This window comes from Silurus aristotelis (genome assembly GCF_946808225.1).
Source record: "Silurus aristotelis genome assembly, chromosome: 1".
NCBI classification, from domain to species: domain Eukaryota; kingdom Metazoa; phylum Chordata; class Actinopteri; order Siluriformes; family Siluridae; genus Silurus; species Silurus aristotelis.
In genome coordinates, this window is record NC_139574.1 from 2,480,908 (window position 1) to 2,493,025 (window position 12,118).

Here is a 12,118-nt window from a genome sequence, read left to right on the forward strand (position 1 = left end):
TTATATTGTGTTGATAAAAGCACATCAATATGATGAGATGTGTTTAATAAATGTACAGCAGTTTCCTTCCTCTGAAGATAAAGTGATGTTAGAACCCCATGAGCTCTTACTGTTCTGCAGTGTGTTAGCGAGATCTGTGTGCTTCATGTTCTTCAGGAAGTGCAGTGTGATCTTCAGCACTCCCTCTCTGACACTGCTCTGATCCTCCTCATCCTCCACCTCCCTCTCAGAGCATGCTGGGTAATCTGGATTTAGGAGCTTCTTATATCTCTTCAGTTCATTCTGTAGCAGACTGATGATTTTGTGCTCCACTGCCTGATTCGAAACAGAAAAGAAGTAAATATAAAAGCAATACAACGTAACATGAGAATGTGTTCATTACAGACATCCAGACAAACTGGTTTCAAACAAGAGCACAGACGAGTAAAAACATAAAGGTGAGTCACTGAGTATTAAGAAGGAGGTAAAAGGAGCAATGAAAACACTGATGATTTTAACTTTACAAAGAGCAGTTTGGAAAGAAAGCAAGAAACAAACAAACAAGAAGAATGAGAAAAGCAGAAGGAAAAAGATGTAGAAGCCAATAAGAAACACAACACACTTGTGTTCTCTCTTACTGCTGCTCAGGATTTTGTTCTGTCACAAACACACACACACACACACACACACACACACACACACACACACACACACACACACCTTGAATATGGCCTTTAAATGACTCTTCTCAGTGATATTTGATTTCTTCTTCTGCAGTCTGTGAACAAATAATACACTTGTTAAAAGTAGAATAAAGACTATAAATCATATTCATAACTACAAACACAAAGCAGTGAATACACACATATTACAGAGATGTTTGATTATGTGAGAGTGAGTGATAAAACACTGCACTCATACATTCAACTGTCCTCACCTCAGATCAGTAGTACAGTCTGTGTCTTTAAAGCGTATTGGACGACTCATTGACTGTTCACTCTTCATGGACACACAGCTGGGTTCAGGTGAGTCTGATCTCTTACCCTGAATCAGACTAAACACACACAACCACTGCATCATTATTACTGTTCTGCAGCAACACTGAATAATGAAACTGGAGTTAAAATCTGATGATGTTCTTATTAACACTGATCCCATTCTTTAACCTTCATACTTTATCCAGCTACAGGGACAACTTGGGGTTAGACGTGTTGCTCAGTAGCTTAATGTCACTAATCATCAGCTGGTTTTGAACATCTGGAGACAAAGCTGCTGAATTCAACTCTTCACTCGTCACTTTTCACAGATACACATCAGAGTCTGATCTGTTTAGTGTTGGTGAATGTGAGAACATTTCTATTTTTCACAGAGTCACAACCTTCACTCACCTCTCATCTTTCTTTATGTCCTGTTTCACAGACTCACTCATTCTGGAGGACATTTCTACTCCTACAGAGAGAGAGAGAGAGAGAGAGAGAGAGAGAGAGGGGGGGGGGGGGGTCCAGCCAAATTAGTAATTATTAAAGTTAAGATTAGAAACAAGATTAAAAAAAATTGTAAAACTATTTCAAATAGAAATAAAGGGGGAAAAAAAAAACAAGGCCTTGTCTTAAACTGTAAAAACCTCCATACAATCAGAAATCCATAAAAAATCATTATTATAATAAAGCATGAACAGAAGTCCATTTATACCCCAAACACTCAAACTGCAGTTTATCACTAACACGTAATGCGCATGCGCTCCACTCTGCACCACCCCCCCACTCTGCACCACCCCCCCACTCTGCACCACCCCCCCACTCTGCACCACCCCCCCACTCTGCACCCTGAACATGGAGACTGTGTTCACTGTGATGCAGAACTGATTCCTAAACTCCAACCTGCTCCTTAATCTCGTTTCTTTCCTTTGTGTTTATGGCTGTAATGTTCTTCCTTCAGCCAAAGCGCTTCTTTTCACTTCTCCACATTTTTCTGCAGTGTTGAAACAGAGCTTTGAATGTTTCCGTCCTCAGGAAAGAAATGTAGCCTCCTTCCCCTCAGCGCGCCCGGTGTCCTCCTCCTGATTCCCCGCTGCTCTCACACTACCATCCGGCTCAGAGCCGCCATTAGCGCCGCCTCCTCCTGTCTCCTATGCGGAGCCGCGAGCCGCTTGTGCCCGATATCAGCACATTCCCAAGCCCGCATGCTGCCCTGCTTCCATCCACCATCTACATTCTCCCTTCATCTTTCACACCAAAGGAGATATGGAGCGGATTTTCCGCCGAGTCGAGGAACATCAGAACCTGTCTCCTGAAAGTCATGATGTGTTTAGTGACGGCTGTTTGCAGGAACACGATCTGAAAACAAATCGCGATTTTCCCCAATAAAACACTTTCACGCTCCAGAGCTTCATTTGGGAAAAAGGAGGAGAGTTTGAAATAAAGATCCTTAAAGAGAGAAACACTGCAGGACACATATTTACTTCACTCCAACATGGGGTGTGTTCCATCTAATCCTGGATCATCACACGGTTCACTTCCAGCAAATCAAGTCCTACAGTAAACTGTAGAAGATCCAACTTCAGGAAAAATCACCTGAACTGTTCTTCATCCAGTGTAGATTCATAACATTCACATCTTCTAGCTTTAGATTTACAGACTTACTGTGTTTTTCTCCTGGAAATGTTTCACTGCCTTTCTTCATAAAATGGCGTTTTTACTTTCACTTTGACTTCTTTATTCCAAAGAGCAGGAAGTTACAGCAGATTGTGTGACCATAATATTTTGTGACATTAGAGGGCGCTATTGTTCATGTGCCGCTTGAACTTGATGACAGACAAGTTCACTACACAAACAGCGCTCTTCAGATGCTTTTGCCTTCTATATTTTCCTTATTATTATTTTTTCCTGTTTTGTTTTAACACTATGAATATTATTTATTATTTAACGATAATAAAGCAGCATGTCAGATTTGGATACTTAAATGTTTTATATTATTATTATTATTATTATTATTATTATTATTATTATTATTAGTTGTGTAACATTGTGTGTATAAATATGTTTGTAAGTATATATACAGTACAGACCAAAAGTTTGGACACACCTTCTCATTCAAAGAGTTTTCTTTATTTTCATGACTATGAAAATTGTAGATTCACACTGAAGGCATCAAAACTATGAATGAACACGTGGAATTATATATGGAATTATATACATAACAAAAAAGTGTGAAACAACTGAAAAATGTCATATTGTAGGTTCTTCAAAGTAGCCACCTTTTGCTTTGATTACTGCTTTGCACACTCTTGGCGTTCTCTTGATGAGCTTCAAGAGGTAGTCACCTGAAATGGTCTTCCAACAGTCTTGAAGGAGTTCCCCGAGAGATGCTTGGCACTTGTTGGCCCTTTGCCTTCACTCTGCGGTCCAGCTCACCCCTAAACCATCTCAATTGGGTTCAGGTCGGGTGACTGTGGAGGCCAGTTCATCTGGCGCAGCACCCCATCACTCTCCTTCTTGGTCAAATAGCCCTTGATGCCCTCAGTGTGACTCTACAATTTTCATAGTCATGAAAATAAAGAAAACTCTTTGAATGAGAAGGTGTGTCCAAACTTTTGGTCTGTACTGTATATAACTCAGCCATTATGGATGCACAAGCCAGTGTGCACTCTTAGTGCCGGTCCCAAGCCTGGGTAAATGGGGAGGGTTGCGTTAGGAAGGGCATCCAGCGTAAAACATGTGCCAAATCAAATATGCGGATATGGTTTTCGAGGCGAAGAAGAAGAGGAGGAGAGTGAGGACTGAAAGAAGAATAAGAGGGTGGAAACTTAAGGAGGAAGAGTGTAGTGTGAGGTTCAGGGAAGAGGTCAGACAGAGGCTCAGTGGTGTTAAGGAGGTGTTGGATGATTGGGCAACTACTGCAGGAGTGATGAGAGAGGCAGCTAGAAAAGTACTTGGTGTGACATCTGGAAATAGAAAGCAAGACAAGGAGACGTGGTGGTGGAATGAAGAAGTGCAGGAGAGCATAAGGAGAAAGAGGTTGGCAAAACAGAAGTGGGATAGACAGAGTGATGAGAAAAGTAGGCAGGAGTACAAGGAGATGCAGCAGCAGGTAAAGAGGGATGTGGCGAAAGCCAAGGAAAAGGCATATGAGGAGCTGTATGAGAAGTTGGACATAAACTAAGGAGAAAAGGATTTATACCGATTGGCCGAGAGAGGGACCGAGCTGGGAAGGATGTGCTGCAAGTTAGAGCAGTAAAGGATGGAGAGGGAAATGTGTTGACTAGTGAGAAGAGTGTGTTAAGAAGGTGGAGGGAGGATTTTGAGCAGCTGATGAATGAGGAAAATCAGAGAGAGAGAAGGTTGGACGATGTGGAGTTGGTGAAGCAGGATGTAGATAGGATTAGTAAGGAGGAAGTGAGAGCAGGGATTAGTCAAGTCAAGTCAAGAAGCTTTTATTGTCATTTCAACCATATATAGTTGATGCAGTACACAGTAAAATGAAACAACGTTCCTCCTGAACCCAGGTGCTACATAAAACAACATAAAACAAACAGTACAGAACAGAAAAACACAGGGCCGAAAACTAAGATCCTTGCCACATAAAGTGCATGTGTGCAGCTGGTGCAAACAGTGCAAAAGACAACACAAGACAGTGCAAGACAACACAGGACAGTGCAGGACAATACACAAAATCTAAAAATAAAAATGGAAATAGCTCCGCCAGTAAAACCTGTCTTAACAGAATAAGGTGCAGTGTAAACAGAAAAATTTTAACAGAATTTGTGTAATTCAGTAGCAGCAATCAAAAATAAAGTGAACAGTGACCAAAGGATTTGGACATAATCATATTGTGAAAAATAACAAGACCCGGAATCAGCAACAGACGGCATGTAAACATTTTGCAATAGTGAAAAAGTGTGATTGGTATTGAAACCTGTTTGAGCGAAGTGTATGATGGGTGTTGAGTCCGGTTTGTGCAGATCAGTCACACAGTTGTGTGTAAGTGTGTGTGTGTGTGTGTGTTAGAGAGAGAGAGAGAGAGAGTTCAGTTCAGTTCTTTGTTGAGGAGCCTGATGGCTTGCGGTAAAAAAACTGTTGCACAGTCTGGATGTGGCGGCCCGAATGCTTCGGAACCGTTTCCCTGATGGTAGGAGAGTAAAAAGTGTGTGTGACGGGTGTGTGTGGTCATCCACAATGCTGTGTGCTTTGCGGATGCAGCGTGTGGTGTAAATGTCCATGATAGAGGGGAAAGAGATTCCGATGATCTTCTCAGCTGTCCTCACTATCCTCTGTAGGGTCTTGCGATCCGAGACGGTGCAGTTCCCAAACCAGGCAGTGATGCAGCTGCTCAAGATGCTCTTGATGGTTCCTCTGTAGAACATGTTCAGGATGGGGGGGGGGGAGATGAGCTTTCCTCAGCCTTCTTAGGAAGTAGAGACGCTGCTGGGCTTTCTTGGTGATAGAGCTGGTGTTAAGTGACCAGGTGAGCTTGTCCGCCAGATGAACACCAAGGAATTTGGTGCTCTTGACGATCTCCACTGAGGATCCAGCGATGATCAGTGGAGAATGGTCACTCTGTGTTCTCCTGAAGTCAACAACCATCTCTTTAGTTTTGTCGACGTTTAGAGACAGGTTGTTGGCTCCACACCAGGCTGTTAACCGTTGCACCTCCTCTCTGTATGCTGACTCGTCGTTCTTGCTGATTAGACACACCACGGTCGTGTCATCGGCAAACTTGATGATGTGATTCGAGCTGTGCATTGGTGCACAGTCGTGAGTCATCAGAGTGAACAGCAGTGGACTGAGCACACAGCCCTGGGGGGCCCCAGTGCTCAGTGTGGTGGTGCTGGAGATGCTGTTTCCGATCCGGACTGACTGAGGTCTTCCAGTCAGGATGTCCAGGATCCAGTTGCAGAGGGAGGTGTTCAGGCCCAGTAGGCTCAGATTCTCGATCAGGTGCTGAGGAATGATTGTGTTGAATGCTGAACTAAAGTCTATGAACAGCATCCTTACATAAGAGTCCTTGTTATCCAGATGGGTGAGGGTCAGATGAAGGGTTGTGGAGATAGCATCGTCCGTGGAGCGGTTTGGACGATATGCGAACTGCATGGGGTCCAGTGCAGGTGGAAGCTGGGTCTTTATGTGCCTCATGACGAGCCTCTCGAAGCACTTCATCATGATGGGTGTGAGTGCAACGGAACGATAGTCATTGAGGCAGGAGACAGAAGACTTTTTCGGCACTGGAATGATGGTCGTCGTCTTGAGGCACGAAAGGAACAGTGGCGCTGCTCAGGGAGATGTTGAAGATGTCAGTGAGGACATCTGCTAGCTGTTGTGCACATTCCCTGAGCACTCTGCCAGGAATGTTGTCTGGTCCAGCAGACTTCCGTGGGTTAACTCTGCATAGAGTTTTCCTCACTTCAGCTGTGGTTAGACAGAGCACCTGGTCACTGGGAGGAGGGATGGTCTCTCTTGCCACCATGTTGTTCTGCACCTCGAACCGGGCGTAGAAGTCGTTCAGCGCATCTGGGAGGGAGGCATCACGGTCACAAGCAGGTGATGTAGTCTTGTAATTCGTGATCGCCTGGATGCCCTGCCACATGCGCCGGGTGTCTCCGCTGTCCTGGAAGTGGCCGTGAATTCTCTTGGTGTGTGCGCGCTTTGCCTTTCTGATGGCACGGGACAGTTTGGCCCTTGCTGTTTTCAAGGCCGCCCTGTCCCCTGCTCTGAAGGCAGAGTCTCTTGTTTTTAGCAGCGCACGCACCTTGGCGGTCATCCACGGCTTCTGGTTGGAGCGTGTAGTGATGGTCTTGGAGATAGTCACGTCATTAATGCACTTGCCGATGTAGCTGGTCACTGTTGACGTGTATTCCTTCAAGTTGATGAAATCGCCATTGGTCGCAGCTTCCCTGAACATGTCCCAGTCAGTGCATTCAAAACAGTCCTGGAGAGCAGACATGGATCCTGCTGGCCAGGTTCTCACTTGCTTCCGAACTGGTCTTAAACGCCTGCTGAGTGGTCTGTATGCTGGGATCAGCATAACAGAGATGTGGTCTAAATAACCCGAGGTGGGGGCGGGGCTTTGCCCGGTATGCGCCCCAGATGTTTGTGTAAACAACATCCAGCGTGTTTTCTCCTCTTTAATCAAGAGAAGGAGGATTAGGAGGATGAAGAGTGGAAAGTCGGTTGGACCAGATGACATACCGGTAGAAGCGTGGAGATGTTTAGGAGAGATGGCAGTGGAGTTTTTGACCAGGTTGTTTAACAGGATTTTGGAAGGTGAGAAGATGCCTGAGGAATGGAGAAGAAGTGTGCTGGTACCGATCTTTAAGCATAAAGGAGATGTGCAGTCTTGCAGTAACTACAGGGGAATTAAGTTGATCAGTCACACCATGAAGTTATGGGAAAGAGTAGTGGACACCAGGCTGAGAGAAGAGGTGACCATCTGTGAGAAACAGTATGGTTTCATGCCGAGGAAGAGCACCACAGATGCCTTATTTGCCTTGAGGATGTTGATGGAGAAGTATAGAGAAGGACAGAAGGAGTTGCATTGTGTATTTGTGGATTTAGAGAAAGCATACGACAGAGTGCCAAGAGAGGAGTTGTGGTATTGTATGAGGAAGTCAGGTGTGTCAGAGAAGTATGTGAGGGTGGTGCAGGACATGTATGAGGACAGTGTGATGGCAGTGAAGTGTGCAGTAGGTACGACAGACTGGTTCAGGGTGAAGGTTGGACTGCATCAAGGATCAGACCTGAGCCCTTTCCTGTTTGCAGTAGTGTTGGACAGGTTGACAGACGAGGTCAGACAGGAGTCTCCCTGGACTATGATGTTTGCGGATGATATTGTGATTTGTGGTGAGAGTAGGGAGCAGGTTGAGAAGAGCCTGGAGAGGTGGAGATATGCGTATGCGAAGGTGAATGAGAGTCAGTAGGAGCAAGACAGAGTACATGGAGAGTGTGTTAGAGAAGTAAAGAAAAGAGTGCAAGCAGGGTGGAGTGGGTGGAGAAAAGTGGCAGGAGTGATTTGTGATAGAAGAGTATCTGCAAGAATGAAAAGTAAAGTTTATAGGACTGTGGTGAGACCTGCGATGTTGTATGGATTAGAGACAGTGGCATTAAGTAAAAGACAGGAGATGGAGCTGGAGGTAGCAGAGCTGAAGATGTTAAGGTTTTTGTTTGGAGTGACGAGGATGGACAAGATAAGAAATTAGATTATTAGAGGGACAGCGCATGTAGGATGTTTTGGTGACAAGGTGAGGGAGGTGAGATTGAGATGGTTTGGACATGTGCAGAGGAGGGACATGAATTATATTGGTAGAAGAATGCTGAGGATGGAGCCACCAGGTAGGAGGAAAAGAGGAAGGCCAAGGAGGAGGTTCATGGATGTGGTGAGGGTAGACATGCAGGTAGTTGGTGTGAAAGAGGCAGATGTAGAGGGCAGGGTGGTATGGAGACGGATGATGGCGACCCCTAATGGGAGCAGCCGAAAGAAATATTTATACAGCAATTTTTCATAAAACAGAGATGCCGTGTACTAGGGCCTCTCTAACACCAGCATTTTATATAGGTAGATTATTTGTCCATTGCTTTTCTCCCTACAATGGTGGCAGAGCTCAGTAAGCTTATCTGGTCTCCATTAAAAAATAATACATCTTGTCACTATTTGTATAAATTTGTTAACCATTTAAAGAATGTATAATATAAGTTAAAACCATAAAATTGAACTCTGGTGAATATGGAGAACATTAAAGTCATTATTTAGAGGGGTGTAACAGTTTTAATATTTAATTTTGCACTTTATTACCAAATAACAATATTTCTAATGCATTCCAAAATCCTTAATTTGGAATAACAATAATATTGTTGATAATTGTATCATAAAAAATATATATGTACACTTTAATGTACTGTGTATGGTCTGTATGTTTGCTCTCCCTGTGTGTTGTTTCTTATTCTTGGATAGAGCCCTTATTCGCAAGGGTGGAGCTGTTTTCCCAGTTCTATTTCCTTTGTGAAAAGTCTGTCGCAGTGCTGGTTTTACTGTGGGAGTTGGAAAATACATTCTAACACATAATAAATACTATTAAATTAAATTAAATGAAAACAATTAACAGACAAATGCATCCACATCTGAATACATGTTTAATATCCTTAATGAATAATTATCATTAAGGGATGGTAAAACAAACCTGGGAAAAAGCATTTAAACTACTCTGTTTTTTTAAAAGAATCTAAGTAAATATTTGTGTACAGTTTAATTGGTGCATCTCTGCAGCATGACAACAGACTGTTCTTCTGTCACAGTAATGTGCACAGCATCAGGCCTGTTAATTCCATGAACAGTGGCTGCTGAAGTTTGAATTTACCCTGTTTGTGTAATGAAATTGTCGGAATCATCAATTTCAAGCTGCACATGAACAAAAGCGTCCTCTAATGTCACAAAATAATATGGTCACAAAATCTGATGTAACCCTGGTTGCGTCTCAGCATAGGCACATTTGCATGAACTTTCAAAACTTTCGCTCGCCTTGGTGTCTGCGTTTGTTATGAAATTCTGTCCTTAAAAGGCCCACACATTGTCTTTTAAACTAAAATGTCCTATAGTTATTAATAGAGGTCACGGCACTGATAGTTCAAATCCATGCCGATAGTTTTTGATCCTTCGGGTCCACTATGATTACGAGAGCAGCCTCTAGAGGTGAATCAAGGATGCCATGTGCTGTTTGTTTGATCATGTGAGACTGCACACTGCATGGAGAGAGCTATATATGTAACTTATAATTTACTAATTACATAATTATATTTATTAATGAATATATTCATATTAATTTCCTTTAGCACATTTTTCATGGTGTTTTTTTTTTTTTTTTACTTTCTCATGAGGAACAAAGATTGAACGTTTGCCTTGCCTGAATAGCAAGCATCATGTCTGGAGAAAACCAGAACCACTCATCACCTGCCCAATACCATCTCTACAGTGAAGCATGGTGGTGGCATCAACTGAGAGACTAGTCAAGATAGAGGGAAAGATGAATGCAATCTGAAAATGTCTATGATTTATTTGGAAATGCCTTAGTTATTTTGTGGAAAAGGTGTTCTGGTAGCATGGTATAGACAGGACAAAAACTCCTTCGACTGTTGAGCAGTGAAGATGACATTATTTTAGAATTGTTCAATTGTTTATAAATTGTTCTCTAATTTGGATCTCCAGTGTATATATACACATATGTTATATACACATAAATGAATTTTAAAATGTTGGGCAGAATGTACAGTAATGATATAAATATACATATAGATAAATAGTGCAGATGTTATAAGAAGTAAAAAAGATAATACGTAATATGTACATGTATAGTACAGAGGTTATATACAGTGTTTTGTGTTTGTTTTGTAGTGATCTAGCAGTGTAGTGTAGAGTTAAGTAGTGTGATGGTGGATGGAAAAAAGCTGTCCCTGAACCTGCTGGTTCTGGTGCGCAAGTTCCTGTATCTCCTTCTTGATGGAAGGAGGTTAAACATTTTATGACTGGGATGTGAAGAGTACTTGATAATGTTGTGAGCTTTGCACAGACATCTTCTGTGGTAAAGGTGTTCAATGGCAGGTAGTTGGGTGCCAGTGATGCGTTGGGCGGTTTTGACCACCCTTTGCAGGGCTTTACGTTCACACACAGTGAAACCTCCGTACCATACGGTGATGGAGTTGGTCAGGATGCTCTCAATGATGCAGCGGTAGAAGCTCGTTAAAATCCCTGGGGACAGATGAGATTTCTTGAGACTTCTCAAGTACATGCGTTGTTGTGCTTTTTTAACTAGACGTGTTCTGCTGCCAGGACAGATCCTCAGAGATGTGAACTCCCAGGAACTTAAAGCTGGAGACTCGCTCTACCTCAGTTCCATTGATGTTGACTGGTAGATGTCTCCTGCTGTTGGATTTCCGAAAGTCCACAATGAGCTCTTTGGTCTTTGTGGCGTTGAGGGTCAGGTTGTTGTTGGCACACCATGCTGTCAAATTATGGATCTCTTCCCTGTAGGCCGATTCGTCGTTGTTGTCAATCTGGCCAACCACGGTGGTGTCATCTGCATACTTGATGAAGATGTTGGAGTTATGCAGAGTAGCACAATCGTGGGTGAACAGGGAGTGGAGTAGTTGGCTCAGAACACAGCCTTGCGGGATGCCAGTGTTCAGAATGAGGGTTGAGGATACCTGAATGCCATCCGGGCCAGCTGCCTTGCGTGAAGAAATCTGGAGAGACGCTGGGCCTCACGTTGTGCACGCGCCATCATCTTGGTCTAATAAGAGTACTAGTAGTGCCATGGATGACCTGCTCTCACCCCTCTCATACCTTTGGCAATCATCGGGGTCCCATTTGGAAAGATCATAAATTATCTACTGGGCCCACTCCCAAAATCAGTTTTAAGCTCTCCTTTTTACCTGATTTAAAAACCCTCCGCTTCTCTTTAAGGAGAGTCTTTATATCAGGGTTAATCCATGGTTTGTTGTTGTTAAAACAAGGTCTCAATGTCAAAACTAATGGCAGAGCTATGTCGGTGCAGCAGGTGAACCAGATAAGGAGTGCTTAAACCAGACACGAAGCAAATGCTGTGATGGGTGGTGACTGAAGAGGCAAGAAACTGGGATCTTCTCTTCCCATATAATTTTATTGCAAATTGAGAAACGCTGCAGGCTGCAACAGGAATCACACCATTCAAAATTCTCCTCAAGGAGGTGTCTAGGGGGGTTGTTGGACATAGCAAAAGAGTACTGTCCAAGGAAGGACCATGACAGGATACAGCTGGACATGAAATGGAACAACAGAAAAGAAACCCATATAATGTTAAACAATTCCAAGAAGAAATAAATGCAGAGAAATGAAGCGGAGAGGACAGCCAATCCAGCAATAGTGCATGGAAGATACAAGCTCAATAAATTATGTCACTTAATATTATCTCAATTACTATAAGAGGTATACAATCCAATGAAAACAGAGAAAGTAAATGACCTCCCTTTTGAGAAAAACGTGAAAAATTTCTAAACACAAGTATTAAGGTTAACTAGTGAACTAGAGATCGATAGTGTCAAAAAGTAATGGATAAATAACAGTGAAATTATATTTATAGTGAAGATTGTGCTGATGGATATTTTCTAGGGGAAAGCGG

The 12,118-nt window shown here is 42.9% G+C and overlaps 2 protein-coding genes across 2 annotated transcripts in view; one reads left to right on the forward strand and one right to left on the reverse strand.

Annotated features, from left to right (window-relative positions):
• The window catches only part of LOC310727127 (uncharacterized protein), a 564,745-nt gene extending 562,015 nt beyond the window's left edge, over positions 1–2,730 (reverse strand). Inside the window, exons 1-5 of the mRNA XM_083543328.1 lie at positions 1,805–2,730; positions 1,368–1,742; positions 917–1,033; positions 700–757; positions 111–315 (exon numbers count right to left, since the gene is read on the reverse strand). Coding sequence (XP_083399454.1) covers positions 111–315; positions 700–757; positions 917–1,033; positions 1,368–1,420 — 433 coding nt within the window. The 5' untranslated portion in view covers positions 1,421–1,742; positions 1,805–2,730. The remainder of the gene's footprint in view (positions 1–110; positions 316–699; positions 758–916; positions 1,034–1,367; positions 1,743–1,804) is intronic.
• The window catches only part of LOC310730354 (myelin-oligodendrocyte glycoprotein-like), a 225,473-nt gene that overhangs the window by 99,936 nt on the left and 113,419 nt on the right, over positions 1–12,118 (forward strand). The gene's annotated exons all lie outside the window — the stretch shown is intronic.